General features: G+C 57.8%; 2 protein-coding genes across 2 annotated transcripts in view; one reads left to right on the top strand and one right to left on the bottom strand.

Annotated features, from left to right (window-relative positions):
• LOC137454317 (zinc finger protein 850-like) overlaps positions 1 to 17,117 on the bottom strand; it is a 291,247-nt gene that overhangs the window by 91,540 nt on the left and 182,590 nt on the right. The gene's annotated exons all lie outside the window — the stretch shown is intronic.
• Positions 11,305 to 12,703, top strand: LOC137454403 (zinc finger protein 79-like). Its single transcript, XM_068164445.1, has 2 exons — positions 11,305 to 11,418; positions 11,629 to 12,703. Exons 1-2 carry the CDS (start codon positions 11,305 to 11,307, stop codon positions 12,325 to 12,327), a joined length of 813 nt encoding a protein of 270 aa, XP_068020546.1. The 3' UTR covers positions 12,328 to 12,703.

Raw genomic sequence — 17,117 nt, forward strand, 5'->3', positions numbered from 1 at the left:
GGGCAGCCGCAGCCAATGAGAGGCGGCGGGAGCGCGGCAGCTCCTCACCCTGGGCGCTGCCGAGGCCCAGCCAGGAGCTGCCCCTGCCGGCCGCGGCCGCCATTGTTGCTGCCCACGGCCGGGCAGCCGCAGCCAATCAGAGCCGCCGCAACAGCCCAGGCCATGTGAGTGGCGCTGGCCATGGGGGTGTAGTTTTTCATTCTTTGGGTATGCCTTTTGCAAACTGACAATGGCTGCCCTGGGCTGAACTGAAGCTCTAAGAGCTACAGGACAGACAGTGCTGCTCCTATTGCAGTGGGGGACACTGCCCTTGAAACCTTGCCAGACACTAAGACAGCTCCTAGCAAAGACACCTTGGTAGTCACAGTCAAAGCTGTGGCATCAATGAAGCCATTCAGCAGTGGCCTGAGGGAGGCACAGGTAGGTTACAAAGCAAAGCAGCTAAGACCTCTGCTCTCTTGGACCACTTGTAGCTGCAGGATTAAGGGAGAGAGGTTTGAATTCAGGCACAGAACCACACAGAAGATCCTTTCTGGCTGCAAACAGAGCAGTGGCACTTTCAAGGGGAGAGTCAACTTCTTGGGGGACAACTGCCTGTTAGGTTTGTGCTCAGGTCTCTGTAATGTGGACAGAAGGAACATGGGGTGATGGCACACACATCAGGAGGTCGTTTAGGTCACCCTCATGCAGCTGCTGGGGATACCCAATCAGTAAACCAGGACAGTCTGAAATGGTTTACAGACCAAAACAAAGAGCTAAGCCACTGAGAGAGACTGCTGGGATGATAAAAAGCAGCTTTAGAGAAGAAGAACACAGGACAGGGAGCAAATCTTCCATAATCAAGAGGTGGAGCTGGATGGAGAGAGAAACCTTAGCTGCTGGCTCCCAAAGACTACAAAAGGCACATTTGATGCTGCACAAGAAGAAACCTAGAGAAGCTGGGGAGGACTTGACAGCTGGTGCTCCACAGTCATGGAAATGTAACTGCAATGCATTGGGGTTTCAGACAACATCACCTCCCTGCCCCACAACATCTGGCCCCCAACTGAAGTGCTGTGGATCACTGCTGTCAAGAGTGAAGGAACAGAAGCAAGCTCGCCCAGACCTGAGCTGCTATTTGAATCAGGTTCATGGACCAATGGCTGGAGTTACCTATTAGCAGGGACTGAGACACTGAAACAGGGGAGCAGTGGAAAACCAAATTGCTGCCAACACAACACATGCTGCATGAAAATCCAGCACACAGGGGCAGAGCTGTTAGCCTGAAACCAAACTTCATACAGGAACAAAACCAAATCCACTGGCACAGGTAACAAGGACTAACAGCCCCAAGGGAAAGACAGTAAGAGGAGATGGGAAGTCAATGTTGCTGCAAGAGGCCAGCTCCAGCAAGGCATCAAAATGATTGTTAGGCAGCAACAGACTCAATCAGCACTGGTAACAAGCCCAACCCCGGGGACACTGCAAACGGAGCCAGGAAATAGCTCTGCAGAGGTGGGGTCACAGCAATTGCTAGATCCAGACCCGGGACAAAAGGCACAGGAAATGACCTTGCTGCTGCTGCCAAACACCCAACAACCCAACCCAGACTCCTCACCCTCTGGCGCATCAGAACTGAAACCAGAGACTCCCTTCGGATGCGAGGTGCTGGAGGGCGAGCGGCAGCTGCCGGCTGCTGAGCTGCGGCGGGGCGGGAGGGGCTGCGGGGCCGGGGAGCGCTGGGGGCGGCTATGGCTCAGGGACCTATTTGTGTCTCTGCCCTGCACCAGCGCTCTGGGCTCCTCCAAACCCCTCCTCAAACTTCCTCCTGCGGCCCCAAGTCCTCTCTCTCCAGCCTGCAATCAGAACTTTCTTCCTGAGCTGCGTTCGGCTCACAGCCTAAGGGAAAAAGCTCAAAGCCAACCTGAGACCAAACCAATCTGAGTGCAACCCGAGAGAGGCTGCTGCGAGGGCTGGAGGCAGCCCCAAGATGTTCCGCAGCAGGCAGTGGGAACCTGGGGACTCCAAGACAAAGGCAGGAAGGAAAACCTCAAGGCTGAGCTCCGCACGCCCCGCGCAGCGCCGGGGCCCAGCAGCTCAACGCTCCCCGGCTCTCAGCATGCCCCGGGGCCCGCCCAGACCCTTCCCCGCTCCGCTGCCGCCGCCCGCAGCGCTCCGGCACCGCTGCCGCTCCCTTGGGCACTGCTGTTGGCTCTCTCGGCTCTGGGGGGAGTTGTACAGCTCAGAGAGAGGTGAAGCTGATCCACAGCCATCGATATCCCAACGGAGCCCTTTGCATCGCCCCAGCACACTCCCACCCCCAGTGCCAGTGCCAGCCCCGCCTGGTGCTGAGTGCGGGCAGCAGGGCTGGGATGAGAGTTGCACTCTGGACCCCGTCCCTCCCGACCCCCAACTCCACACACGCCCCCGGCAGCCCCACGCAGCCAGAGCCTTCCCCGCTGCGCTGCCGCCGCCCTCAGCGCTCCCCGGCCCCCTCAGCCCCTCCCGCCCCGCCGCAGCTCACCAGCCGGCAGCTGCCGCTCGCCCGCCAGCACCTCCGGCACTTCTCCCGCGCTCCGGCCCCGCTGCCGCTCCCCACGGGGCAGCACCAATGGCGGCCGCGGCCGGCAGGGGCAGCTCCTGGCTGGGCCTCGGCAGCGCCCAGGGGGAGGAGCTGCCGCGCTCCCGCCGCCTCTCATTGGCTGCGGCTGCCCGGCTGTGGGCGGGGCTTCCTCTCCAGACTGCTCCCTGCTTCCGCTCCCCGTCCCACGTGGCCGCAGCAGCCGGAGGGGCCGGGCCGGGGTCTCCCTCGCAGCGCTCTCTGCTCACCAGCAGCCTGCCGGGGCCGGCGGCTCCCTGTGCACTGAGCTCTTCCTCCTTCTCCTTCTGCTGCTCTGCTTCGCTCTTATCCCGGTGTCCAGGTGGGGTTAGAGAGACTCTGGGGCTGAGTTGGGGGTCATGGGATGGCGATCAGGGAATGCTCTCTGGCGGGCTGCGAGGGGTCGGGAGAGTCGCTTGGTTTGGGGAAGGGTTTGTGGGGCATAGGTCGGTGGGGCTGGGGCGGGGGGGAGCCTCTGCGGGGATCTAGGGGGAATCGGTGGGGTTTGGTTGGAAACTTCTGCGGATATGTGCTTGGGGGTCCGTGGGATCCAGGGGAGATCCGTGGGGTACGGGGTGGGGGTGGGTCTGTGAGGTCCGGGGGAGCTCTGCAAGCTTGGCGCTTGCGGTCTGTGCGGTTTGGGGGGGGGGTCGCTGTGATTGTGGGGACCTCTGTGCGGCTGTGGGTGTCTGCAGTGGTTGGGGTGGTCGGGAGGGGGGCTGTGGGGTAGTGCAGAGGTGTGCAGGGTCGGTGAGCGTCGTCTGTGCTGTTCTGGGAGGGGTCTGTGCGGTTGCGGGGCCGCGGGTGGGGTTGGGGTGGGGGCTCGGTGGGGTTCCTTGTGCTGCTGAATCCCCCTGCTAGGAGGTGTTTTTTTTTCCAAGGATTCTCTGAATCCTTGAATTTGAGCTTGGGATCTGCTCTTGACCTTAGCTGCTGGTTCTTGAGCTTGGGGACTGGATCTGAGCTTGCAGCTGGTTCTTGGGCTTGGGAGCTGGCTCTGAGCTTAGGAGCTGGGTCTGCACTTGTGATCTTGGTTCTGGATCTTAGGGGCAGGCTCTGGGCTCAAGAGGTGGTCCTTGAGCTTGGGAGGTGATTCTGACCTTTGTTCCTGGTTTTTGATCTTGGGGGCTGGCTCAGCTTGGCTGAGTGTGAGCTTGGGAGCTGGGTCTCACTTTTGATCTCGTTCTTGAGCTTGGGGGCTGGCTGTGAGCTCGGGAAGCTGTTCTGAGCATGGGAGCAGGTGGTGAGCATAGGAGCTGAGTGTGAGCTTTTCACCTGCCTTGAATTTAAAATGTGAGAGGTTGGGTTCTGGGTCTGGATTTTGATCTGGGTCTGAGCCTGAGGGCTGGGTCTGCACTTTTGAACTGCTGCTTGCGCTTGGGAGCTCACCTGAGCTTTGGAGCTGGTTCTGCACTTCTGATATGGGTTCTGGAGCTTGGGGACTGGCTCTGAGCTTGGGAAGTGCTTCTCATCTGAGTTTCTATCTCTGAGCTTGGGGGCTGGGTCTGAGCTTCAGCTGTTGTTCTCACCTTAGTTGCTGTCTCTGAGCGTGGGAAGCTGCTCTGAGCGTAGGAGCTGGGTGTGAGCTACTGAGCTGGGTGTGAGCCTGGCCCCTGCCTTGAGTCGAAAATGTGAGAGTGCAGCCCCACGCAGCCAGAGCCTTCCCCGCTGCGCTGCCGCCGCCCTCAGCGCTCCCCGGCCCCCTCAGCCCCTCCCGCCCCGCCGCAGCTCACCAGCCGGCAGCTGCCGCTCGCCCGCCAGCACCTCCGGCACTTCTCCCGCGCTCCGGCCCCGCTGCCGCTCCCCACGGGGCAGCAACAATGGCGGCCGCGGCCGGCAGGGGCAGCTCCTGGCTGGGCCTCGGCAGCGCCCAGGGGGAGGAGCTGCCGCGCTCCCGCCGCCTCTCATTGGCTGCGGCTGCCCGGCCGTGGGCGGGGCTTCCGTTCCAGACTGCTCCCTGCTTCCGCTCCCCGTCCCACGTGGCCGCAGCAGCCGGAGGGGCCGGGCCGGGGTCTCCCTCGCAGCGCTCTCTGCTCGCCAGCAGCCTGCCGGGGCCGGCGGCTCCCTGTGCGCTGAGCTCTTCCTCCTTCTCCTGTTCTGCTTCGCTCTTGTCCCGGGATCCAGGTGGGGTGAGGGTGTCTCTGGGGCTGAGTTGAGGGTGGTGGGGTGGGGATCAGGGAATGCTCTCTGTGGGGCTGCGAGGGGTCGGGAGGGTCGCTTGGTTTGGGGCAGGGTTTGTGGGGCAGGGGTCGGTGGGGCTGGGGCGGGGGGAAGCCTCTGCGGGGATCTAGGGGGAATCGGTGGGGTTTGGTTGGGGGGCTTCTGCAGATATGTGGTTGGGGGTCCGTGGGATCCGGGGGAGATCGGTGGGGTACGGGGTGGGGGTGGGTCTGTGAGGTCCGGGGGAGCTCTGCAAGCTTGGCGCTTGGGGTCTGTGCTGTTTGGGGGGGTGTCGCTGTGATTGTGGGGACCTCTGTGCGGCTGTGGGTGTCTGCGGTGTTGGGGGTGGTCGGGGGGGGCTGTGGGGTAGGGCAGAGGTGTGCAGGGTCGGTGAGCGTCGTCTGTGCTGTTCTGGGAGGGGTCTGTGCGGTTGCAGGGCCGTGGGTGCAGTTGGGGGGGTGTCGGTGTGTTTTGGGCGGGGTTCTTTGAGCTGCTGGAAGGTCCTGGGATGATCCGGGTGGACCTAGAGGGGTTTGGGAGGTGGTGCTGGTGAGCTCAGGTTGTCCTGGAGAAGGAACTGGCGCCACCTGGGTGGGGTGGGTGTTGCTCTGTGGGACGGCTGGGGAGGGTCGGGAGGGTCGGCTGGATTGGGGAAGGATTTGTGGCTCAGGGGTCGGTGGGGCTGGTGGGGGGCAAGCCTCTGCGGGGATCTAGGGGAAATCGGTGGGGTTTGGTTGGGGAGCTTCTGGGGATATGCGGGGGGGGGGGGGGGGGGTGAGGGGTACAGGGTGGGGTCCAAGGCAGCTCTGCAAGCTTGGCATGAGGGACTTTGGTGAGGGGCTGGGAGTGATGGGCTGAGTGGGAGTGGATTGAAGGTTGAGGAGGGCAGATTTGGAGTGGAGCTTGGGAGGCAATAGTTTGGAGTGGGGGTGGTGAGAGCCTGGAGCAGGTTGGGCAGGGAGGTGCTGGCTGCCCCCTCCCTGGAGGTGCTGAGGGTGAGGTTGGATGAGGGCTTGAGCAGCCTGGTGTGGTGGAAGGTGTCTGTGGGCATGGCAGGGGGTTGGAGCTGTCTGCTCTTTGGGGTCCCTTCCAGGCCAAAGCATTCTCTGAATGCTTCAATTTGGACACTTAGCAGAAGTGCAATGAAGGGAACTTGAAATAAGCAAAGTTGTGAAACTGGCTCTGAGCCTGGGGGCTGGGGGTGAGCTTGGAAAGTGGTTCTGATTTTATTTTCTGGCTCTTGAGCTTGGGGTCTGGGTGTGAGCTTGGAAAGGGGTTTTGAACTTAGTTGCTCACTCTGGGCTTGGGGTGTGGTTCTTGATATCAGGGCCTGTCTCTGAGGTCAGGGCCTGGTTCCTGAGCTTGTAAAGTGGCTTTGACCTTGGTTGCTGGCTCTGGAGCTTGGTTCTGGCCTTTTTTGCTGGTTCTGGAGCATAGGGGCTGGCTCTTGAACTTGGGGGCTGGCTGTGAGCTTGGGAATTGTTCTGACCTTACTTTCTGGCTCTTGAGTTTGGGAAGTGGTTCTGATCTTAGCTGCTGGCTCTTGAGCTTGTGGGGGCTGGCTCTGGAGCTTGGTTCTGACCTTCGCTCTGGTAGTGGAGCTTGGAGGCTGGTTCCTGAGCTTGGGAAGTGGTTCTGACCTTAGTTGCTGGCTCTGAGCTTGGGAGCTGAGTCTGCACTTTTGGTTTAGGTTGCTTGGGGGCTGGTTCTGGAGCTTGGGGGCTGGCTGTGAGCTTGGGAAGTATTCTGACCATAGTTGCTGGCTCTGGGCTTGGGGTGTGGTTCTTGACCTCAGGGCCTGTCTCTGAGGTCAGGGGTTGGTTCGTGAGCTTGGGTAGTGGTTCTGACCTTGCTTGCTGGTTCTTGAGCTTGGGGGCTGGTTGTGAGCTTAGGGGCTGGCTCTGAGCTTGGAAAGTGGATCTGACCTTACTGGCTGGCTCTTGAGCTTGTGGGGGCTGGCTCTGGAGCTTGGCTCTGACCTTTGTTGCTGGTACTGGAGCCTGGGGGCTGGTTCCTGAGGTTGGAAAGTGGTTCTGACCTTAATTGCTGGCTTGGGAGCTGTTTCTTGAGCTTGGGGTCTGGGTGTGAGCTTGGAAAGGGATTCTGACCTTAGTTGCTGGCTCTGGGCTTGGGGTGTGGTTCTTGATCTCAGGGTCTGTCTCTGAGGTCAGGGACTGGTTCTTGAGCTTGGGAAGTGATTCTGACCTTAGTTGCTGGCTTGGGAGCCGAGTCTGCACTTTTGATCTAGGTTCTGGACCATAGTGGCTGTCTCTTGAGCTTGGGGGCTGGCTCTTGTGCTTGGAATGTGGTTCTGTCCTTATTTGCTTATTATTGTGGTTATTATTGTGGTTCTGACCTTATTTGGAGACTTGATGAGGTACTTGGTGCCATGGGTTAGTTGTTTGGGTGGGTTGGATTGGTTGATGAGTTGGACGTGATGATCTTGAAGGTCTCTTCCAACCTGGTTTGGTTTGGTTTGGTTTGCTGGCTTGTGAGCTTGGGGCCTGGGTGTGAGCTCTGGAGGTGGCTCTCAGCTTGGGAAGTGTTCTGACCTTAATTGCTGGTTCTTGAGCTCAGGGGCTGGCTCTGAGCTTGGGAAGTGGTTCGGATCTTAGCTGCTGGTTCTTGAGCTTGGGGCCTGGATGTGAACTTAGGAGCTGGCTCTGAGCCTGGGGTCTGGCTCTGCATTTCTGATCTGGATTCTTCTGCTTGGGAGCTGTCTCTGACCTTAGTTGCTGGTTCTTGAGCTTAGGGGCTGGGTGTGAGCGTGGCCCCTGCCTTGAATTTAAAATGAGAGAGTTCAGGCAGTTGGAAGTTGAAGCTGAGCTGCTTTGCACTGCAGTGCTTCAGAGTTTGTGGTGGTCCAAAGGCAGATCTCAAAGAGCTGCTGCAAGAGTTGAGCTGAAGTGGCACAGTGCCCTGCAGAGGCAAAAGCTTTTCCCTGCCAGTCAGCCCTTGGAATCATCTCCCCAGGGCAGTGGTGGATTGCCCTGCAGGGCAGAGTTGGAAGGCTCAGCTTGGCAGGGGGCTGGGCCAGCTCCTTTCCAGTCCAGTGTCAGCTGGCAAGGTTGGAGCAGCTGAGCCTTGGGGTCCCTTGCAGCCTGGCATTGTGTGGCAGCAGAGCTGTGTTGCTGGTTTTGAGGGCACTTGGAAAGCTTCTGGAGCATTTGTGCAGAGTGTGCAAGACATCCCTGAGCCTAGCAACTCCCTCAGCTCTCTTCAGAATGAACTCTGCAGAGCTGGAAGAGCTTTCCAGGAATTTGGCAGAGGTTTGGAGGAGTTAGGAAGGGATTTTGGTTCTCCTCCTCCTTGTCCTCTTCCTTGTCCTCCTCTGCCTCATCTTTTTCCTGCTCTCCCTGGAGGCTGCACTTAGACTCCTAGAATCCTGGAGTGGTTTGGGTTGGCAGGGAGCTGCAAAGGTGCTGCAGTCCAAGCCCCTCTGCAGTCAGCAGGGACATCCTGCACTAGCTCAGGTTGCCCAGAGCCCTGTCCAGCCTCACCTTGAACCTCTGCAGGGCTGGGACCTCAAGCCCCTCCCTGGGCAACCTGTTGCAGAGTTCCAGCAGGCTCCTGGTGCAGAACTTGTTCCTCACCTCCAATCTCAATCTGCTCTGCTCTAGTTTGAAGCCATTGCCTCTGGTGCTGTCCCTGCAGGCTTTGCAAAGAGTCCCTCTGCAGCCTTCTTGTAGCCCCCTTCAGGTACCAGAAGGTCACTCTTAGGTCAGTTGGCAGTTTCCATGGCTGTGCTGTTCAGAGCTGCATCCTACAGTGCAAAGCATCCAATCCACAACAATCCATAGTGTGCCTGGGCCACGGGAGCCAAGCAACCTCCCTAGGCCAAAGCTTCCTCCAGAGCTCCACCAAAGCAGGCCAGAACCCCAGGCCCCAAATGCCTTCCCCCTCCCCCATGCCTCTCTGCCCCTCCTCCCCCCATACCCACGAGCTGCAGTTACAGATTCTGGTAGGCAGCTCCCAGGTGAGCCAGGCCTCTGCAGGCTGCAGTTGGCAGCACTGCCAAGGCCTCAAAGCTCCTCTGCAGAGAGAGATCCCAGAAGATGTTGCTGGGAGCAGAGAGGAAGGGCAAAGGAGATTGGAGATCCTGTGCTGTTCCTTGGCAGAGAGTGGGTGCAGGCCTTGTGGGAATGAACTAAGCTAGATGACACTTTGTGGTGTCCCTCTGGACTCTGCTGTCCCTTCTGGAGGTCTCTACTCTCTGGTGTAAGACATCCCAGTGCCTTCCACCCACCACAGGGATTCTTCTCCACGCTCTCATCCAGGGGCTTCTGTTGGGCCCTGCTGGCTGTGTAGATCAGCCCTGGTGATGTTGTAGGACCCTGGGGACTCTGAGAGGGCAGCAAGTGAGTGGAGATGGAGCAATGGGTGGAGAGATGGAGGGTGAAGGCTGCAGGGGGTGGGAGGGCTTAGTTCAGCAGCTGTGTGGCTCTGCCTGGCTCCTACCTCCAATGGTGCTGGCAGCAGCTGACCCCAGAAGCTCAAAGCCCCAAACCCTGCCTGACTGAGGACAGTCCCCTGACCCCTCCTGACATGCAGCACAGCCCAAGCAGGCACTCAGGGCTCCTAGCCACACAGCCCAGCCATCCCCCATGGCAGGAATCGCCTGAGGTCTCACTCCCTCTCTGTCCCCCTTGCTCTCATCAGTTGCTGCCTGAGGTGGCTTCAGGGTCCCTCCCCAGCCCTCATCTGTAACCCCCCTTGGCTTGGTGCTGTTCTTTCAGCCCTCCAGCTGATCCCAGCCTTTAGTCTCAGGCCCCTTCCATTCTTGTGCTGCTGCTTCCAGCCCAGTTCCTTAGATGCTTCCTCAGCCACAGCATTTCCCACTCCACCCTTCCAGCTGCAGTGGCATTGGAGGTGGGGGACACAGGGCCATGGGACAGCCAAGGCAGTAGGGACATGGATGAGCTGGGAATGAGGGTAGGTCCTGAGAATGGTCAGGCAGGAATTAGGCCTTGTCCCCCCAAGAAGGGGAGAGGATGCAGGGCCCAGGTGGCAAATGTGTGTGCAGGGAATGGCAGAATCTGGCAGCATTTGAGGAGGTGAAAGGAGTGAATTGTGCTGCAGCTCTGCCTGTGTCAGCTGGGAGATGAACAGCAGCCCATGGGCACTGTGCCCTCCCATCCAACCTCCTTTTCTCTTGGGGATGTGGAGTGGCAGCTCCAGGAGAACTGCAAAGAGCAAACTGAGAGAAATGGTCAGGGAGAGAAGGAAGCCAAACCCTTTTCACTGAGTCTCTTTGGGCTGCAGGTGTGTGAAGGGTGCTGGAGGTGTGAGGTTTGGGCAGGAGCCAGAGACTCCTCCAGCATCCCAGTGAGGGCTGAAGAGGTTTATCAAGAAGCTGCCCAAGTCCCTTCCCCCTTTGCTGCATCTGCAGAGATCATGAAGCTCCCTTTGTGTGTGTCCTGAGGGCTGCTGTGATCTTCTGTTGGGGAGTGGGCAGCAGAGAGGTGTGTGCAGGGCAGAGCTGAGCACAGAGTGGATGTGGTTGTGGCAGAGCCAGGGAGGAGAGCTGGTCCAGAGCAAGATCTGCTATCAAATGCAGCTGCAGGCAGCAGAGGTCTGGGCAGGCAGTGGGAGGAAGCTTTAGGCAAGGGCTGGGAGAGGCTGTGTGGAGGCAGCTGTGTTGTGGTGCTGGCCTGCAACTGTGTGCTGGGACTGTGTGCTGGGACTGTGTGCTGGGCAAGGAGCTGAGTCTGCACTTGTTGAGGTCTCCCATCTTGATCAGCCCTGGCTGTGTGCTGTGGCTGTGCTGCTGGGCTTGGGAGCTGCCCCCAGCAAGGCTGAGCTGTGCTGCCTGGTCCTGGGCAGTGCTGAGCCATCCCTTGCAGGTCAGTGCTCTCCCCTGAGCCCTTTGCTTCTCTCTGTCAGGGGCTGAGTCCTCCCTCCATCATCCCTGTCCCTGTGTGCTGGGGAAGAGCAGAGTTTGCAGATCTGTCCCTTGGAGCAGCCCACCAGGTAAGAAACCCAGAGTGGGGAAACAGCAGGACCCCAGCCCCCAGGGCAGCTCCCAACCTCCTCCACCTCCTCCTGTGCAGCATATTTCACCTTTCCAGGAGCTCTGAGGCACATCAGGTGTTGTGGGAGTTGATGAATGCTCCAGGCTGCTGTGGGTGAGTTGTGAGCAGGAGGTGATGTTTGGGGGTTGGGATTTGGAAGGTGGTGGGAGAAGGTTGGAGGTGGTTTGGTGTTCCTTGTTCAGTGCTGCTGCCTCCATTGTCTGATCCAGGGGAGATCAAAGGACAGGGCTGGGCCAGGAACCACCCTGCCAATGCCACCAGGCTCGAGGAGAGTGGGACAAGACCACTTGTAAGCCCCAGGGTACCTCAGGGCACTGATCACAGGAACCTGGGGTCTCAGCAGAGGTATTGGAGGTCTGTGCCCACAATGTGGCAGAAACTGAAGGTTTGAGGTCCCCTCTGCATTCTCTTCTGCACCTGGGTGTTGGGAGTCAGGGACTGTCATGACCCAGGCAGGATCTGAAGGTTTGAGGTCCTGAGCTCAGGTGCTTCCATCTTCCCTATTGCACAGCTGTGACCCCTTCCTGCCACAGTATGGCCTCACAGAAGAACCCAGACAAGAGCTGGGAGGAGAAGCAGCACCCAGAGTTCAAGTTGGAGAAGCCAATATGCAGTCCCAAGGTGGAGGAGGATGAGGAGGAAAAAGAGGTGAAGATGGAGGATGATCCTGAGAATGACAACTATGAACAGGAGGATAATGATGATGATGAAGGTGAGCAGGATGAGGGGGAGGAATGTATGGAGGAGGATGAAGCCAGAGCAGGTCCCTCAGTATCAGCCAAAGAGCTGAATCAGTGCCTTGAGTGTGGGCAGAGCTTCCCAGGTAGCTCAGAGCTAGTGAAGCACCACTGCCCGCAGCTTGGCTCCCGGCCCTTCGTTTGTGGTGACTGTGGCAAGAGGTTCCGCTGGAACTCAAAGCTCATCCAGCACCGCCGCACCCACACCGGAGAGAAACCGTTCACCTGTGGTGACTGCGCTCAGAGCTTCACCCAGCGCTGTCATCTCACCCAGCACTACCTCACCCACACTGGAGAGAAGCCCTTCTCTTGTGACAGCTGTGGCAAGCGGTTCAGGCAGATCTTTACTCTTAGGCAACACCACCTCACCCACAGCAGTGAGAAGGCCTTCAGCTGCAGGGACTGCGGCAAGAGCTTCAAACACAGCTCCACTCTCACCATCCATCGCCGCATCCACACTGGAGAGCATCTGTTCCCCTGTGCTGAGTGCGGGAAGAGCTTCACCACGAGCGCTGCATTCATCCAGCACCAACTCATCCACAGTGGTGAGAAGCCTTACAGCTGTGCCGACTGCGGCAAGAGCTTCACCCAGATGGGGAACCTCACAGAGCACCGTCGTGTGCACGCTGGCGAAAAGTCTTTCAGCTGTGCTGAGTGCGGCCAGGCCTTCAGACATAAGCGCACTCTCATTGAGCACCACCGCACTCACACCGGTGAGAAGCCTTACACCTGTGATGACTGTGGCAAGAGCTTCAGACAGAGGCACGCTCTCAGTCGCCACCGCCGCAACCACACTGGTGAGAAGGCTGTCACGTGCTGATTGCGGTAAGAGCTTTACCCGGACGGGGCGCTTCAAGAAGCACCGCTACATCCACACCAGAGAGCAGCCTGCACTGGAGGGGAGGCATAACTCCTCCTAGAATCTGTGGGGTAATCATGATCCTTCTGTGCGGGCCTTTCCAGCACCAAAATCATTCCTTTTTACTTTGCAGTTCTCAGGGACTGGGGACACCAGCAGCAACAAACACCTCCTGCCCTTCTGAACACCAATTATTGCTAATGAGAACAATTACAGTGCTGAGTCAGCACAGCTGGAGCTCCCAGTGGAGCTGGGCAGGGCTTTGCCAGGGTCTGTCTGGTTCTTCCCCAATGCTTTGTGTCTCCCTGGGGTAAAAAATCCTCTGTCCATTGACCAATTGTCTCAATAAAACCCAAAAGTTACCCAAATCCTGTCTGTTTGCTTTTATTTCAGATATCCCTGCCTCAATGCTTGAGTTTTGGGGGCATTTGCACCCAAGGGATGGGGTGGAACTGTGTGCCCAGTTCAGGGAGGGGAAAATGAGGTTCTCAGAGGAGTCTTGAGGGGCATCTCAGAGGCATTCTGCAGGGGCTTTCAGGTGATCTTAGGTGTTTGGGATTTGGATGGTCCTAGGACTGACTTTTGGGATCTTTGAAGGGTGTAGGGGGAAGCTGATGGAGATCTTTGGAAGAACTCAGAAAGCTTCTGTTGGCTTTCCACTCTGGGGCTGGAACAGGTTGAAGAGCTGAGAAGAGGTTAAGCTGCCTGTTCCCCCCCAAAACAGAAGGGAGGGAAAAATAACAGACACAGGAACCAAAAAACCCTCTGGGTTGAGATAAGGACTTGAGATAAGACCAAAAGAGTTGAATCCAAAGGAGATCCCATAATGCACACTGACCTGAGGCTGTTTGCAGAAAGAAGCACAGCAGTCAGCAGCAGCAGCCAGGAGTTAAACCCCTGCAGCCCTCCCCCTCAGCAAAGAGCCAGCACCTGAGAGCCAGAAGCCAACAGCAGCAACCAGAACAGGAAGCCTCTCATGTTGCCATCTGAACTTCAAGCCCTGTAGTACTTTGCTCCAGCCAGCACTGTCCCTGTGAAGGTGACATGAGGCAGGATGGAGTAATGGCAGCAAATTTTCAACTTAACCTTTGACATTCCCAAGCCCTCATTCTGTGCCACCTGCACCATGCCCAGCAGCAATCAGCAGCACACCTCAGGCACTGTCCATTCTCACTCCACAGGAGGTCTCTTTGCAGTACACAGAGGGCTGCTCACTGCAGGTGTTCTGCAGCTCCACTCTGTTCCAGCACAGTCTGGATCAGTCCATGCCCAGTCCAAATGCTGCAGATGCTGGGGCTGTGTTTCCACCTCTGGCGCAGTGTGAGTCCAGTGACTCCTTCCATGCCTCCAAGTGAAAGCAAACTTTGGCTTGCATCCCAGTACTCAGCTTCCAACACATCCAGGTGTGGGGATCCTCCTGTCACACCAGAAACACAGATGGGTTCCACCCCTCATGGTTTGATGGTGTCAGAGCACTCTGGGCACCTGTATCTACTAAAGCTTTATCCTCTCATGGCTTCAACTTGCCAGGCCATTGGTTCTGTGTGATCCAACAAACCAATTTGTCTCTCCCCTCCATCTGGTTGGAGGCAGAGCCCCTATAAGTGCTGGGTGCTGCTCTTTGGCCACAACAACCCCATGCAGTGCTACAGGCTGGGGTCAGAGTGGCTGGAGATCAGCCAGACAGAAAGCTACCTTGATGGTACTGGTTGATAGTAGGCTGAACATGAGCCAGCTGTGTGCCCAGGCGGCCAAGAAGGCAAATGGCATCCTGGCCTGTATCAGGAATAGTGTGGCCAGCAGGAGCAGGGAAGTCATTGTGCCCCTGTACTCAGCACTGCTTAGGCCACACCTTGAGTCCTGTGTCCAGTTCTGGGCCCCTCAGTTTAAGAAAGATGTTGATATGCTGGAAGGTGTCCAGAGAAGGGCAACAAAGCTGGGGAGGGATTTGGAGTACAAGCCCTATGAGGAGAGGCTGAGGGAGCTGGGATTGCTTAGCCTGGAGAAGAGGAGGCTCAGGGGAGACCTCATTGCTGTCTACAACTACCAGAAGGGAGGTGGTAGATAGGTGGGGGCTGGTCTCTTCTCCCAGGCAAGCAGCACCAGAACAAGAGGACACAGTCTCAAGCTGCGCCAGGGGAGCTTTAGACTGGAGGTTAGGAAGAAGTTCTTCATAGAGAGATGCAGAGTTATCCAAACAGTCCTACGTGACTGCCTCGGTGGTCTGTTTTGGTTTGTTCTGTTTTGGAATGGCCTCCTTGGGGGATGTCTGTTCCTCACAGATGAAACTTGTATCCACCTGGGGGAAGAATTGCAATTATCTCTCTGTGCCAATTGGGATAGGGAATCTTTCAGATCCTTCATGCAACTCTCAGTTTCTCCAGACAGAGTTTCAATGGCTGAAACCAAAGAACCACGTGCCATGCTCTCCTCCAGTTGTCTCATTTGATCACTGAATTGGCCAACTGTAGGAGGAGCTCCACCATAATTCCCTGACACAATTCTGCTTGCCAGAATGTTTGCATAATTGGAAGGAGCAAGCTTGATGAGCTTTTTAGCAACCCCAGTACCCACAGGGATGTCATCAGGATTCAGAGTTTCATGTTCACCATAGAGTAGCTCTCTAACAGCAAATTCTCTCAGACACTTAATTCCCTCATCTATGGTAGTCCAGGGTTTAGGATTCCATGGGAGATCATCTCGGGAAGGGCATCTCAGAGCAACTGCCATTAAAAGGTGTATCCACAGATTAACCTTACCAAGAGCCCTGCCTAGATGTCTATCTATCCCATTATCCCTCGAGAGAGTTCCTAGCTGAAGTGCTGATTTTTTTGGGGGTAAAAAAGAGCCAATTTGGTGCCAAAATGGCCTCAAGTTGGCCTTTATTGTCCAAAAAGAGACAATTTGTGGCTAAAAAGGGACACTAAAGGCCAGCTTGCAACCAGAAAAGACCAATTTTGGTCAAAAAAGGATGAATAAGGGCAAATTTGGGTCCCAAAGGGGCCAATTTAGGGCCAAAAAGAGCCAACAGGGGGCTAAAAAGGGACAATAAAGGCCAATTTGGGACCAAAAAGGGACAATAAAGGCCAACTTGGGGCCAAAAACAGCCAACAGGGGGCTAAAAAGGGACAATAAAGGCCAACTTGGGGCCAAAAAGAGCCAATTTGGGGCTAAAAAGGGACAATAAAGGCCACAATAAAGGGACACTTTTGGGGGCCTAGGGGACACTCTGGGGCCTCTTAGACGTGGATGAGAGCCACTGGAGGTGTTTGGGACATGGGGAAGGCCAACTCGGGTGGTCGCCCTCTGGTGGTCACTCCTGGTGGTGGCCATGAAGGAGGGGTTGGGGATGGGGAGGCAGAAGTGAGGGGGCAGAGGTGGAGGGGAGGCGGGGGGGGGGGGGCAGCAGATGTGGGAGGGGCCGAAGTGCAGGGGACATAGGTGAGGGGGGAGAGAGGTTAGGACAGGGGGCAAAGGTGGGGGGGCAGAGGTGAGGAGGGGGAAAGGTGAAGGGGGAGGGCAGAGGTGACAGGAGAGATGGGGAAGGTAGGGGTGGGGTGGGGGCTCGGGAGGGCTCAGGCCACACACCTGCAGGGGGTGTTGGGGTTGCTGGGGTCCCAGGCCCCGCTCTGGGCTGGGGTTCTGCTGCCGTTGTGCAGCAGAGTCTGGGAGTCTGGGAGCTGCAGTGCAGAGTATGGCTGCCTGTGGGCACACACCATGGGCACCTCAGGGGCAACCAAGGGGCATCCAAGGGCTACCAACCCCCCCCGAGATCCACCAAAGCCCTGAGATGTCTCCAAGCCCCTTTAGAGACCTCCAGCCCCCCCTGAGATGCCTCCAACCCCCCCAAGATGGCTCCAGCCCCCTGACACCCGTCCAAGCCCCAAGAGAAGCCTCCAAAGGACCAAGTTTGGCCTCCAAACCCCCTTCTGATCCCTCCAAACCCCCAAGACCCCTCCAAGCCCCAAGAGAAGCCTCCAAAGGTCCAAGTCTGGACTCCCAACCCCCCCAGCCCCCCAGGGCCTCACCGAGTGGGGGCTGTCGATGACCTTGATGATGCCCTGGACGTGGATGTTGTTCTGCACCGAGTCGAGAGCCGCGGCGAAGCAGTTGTCCTTCTTCCTGCTCACAGCCTGGTGCCTCACTGCCACCACCTTCCCATACATGTTCAGCACCTGCAGGGGGCGCCACAGCCCCTGCTGAGCACCAGGATCATGATCCTGGGGGGGCAGGGAGGGGGAAGGGACAGGGTTGGCGACAGACAAAAGAGCTGGGGAAAGGAGGAGGAGGAGGGTTGGGGAGAGGAGGAGGAGGAGGGTTGGGGAGAGGAGGAGGAGGAGGGTTGGGGAGAGGAGGAGGAGGAGGGTTGGGGAGAGGAGGAGGAGGAGGGTTGGGGAGAGGAGGAGGAGGAGGGTTGGGGGGAGGAGGAGGAAGAGGTTTGGGACATGGGGAAGGCCAGCTCAGGCGGTAGGACCCCATGGAGACGTCGCCTTGAGGGGCTCTGGGGCCACCCCTGACTTGATCTGCAGGGCCTGGGGGCACAGGAGGGGACCTTGGGGACACTTTGGGGACACTTTGGGGACCTCCTGACCGTGTCAGTGAACTGGTAGCTGACGAACTTCCGCATCAGGGCGATGGCTGTGGCTCGCTCCTCCCCCATCTGGGGACACAGAGGGACAGGGTGGGGACAGAAAGGGACAGGAAGGGACCTTGGGGGACAGAAATGGCAATTTAGGGCCAAAAAGAGGCAA

Source organism: Melanerpes formicivorus, unplaced genomic scaffold, assembly GCF_026170545.1.
Source record: "Melanerpes formicivorus ecotype bairdi unplaced genomic scaffold, bMelFor1.0.p_v2 SCAF_80, whole genome shotgun sequence".
NCBI lineage: Eukaryota > Metazoa > Chordata > Aves > Piciformes > Picidae > Melanerpes > Melanerpes formicivorus.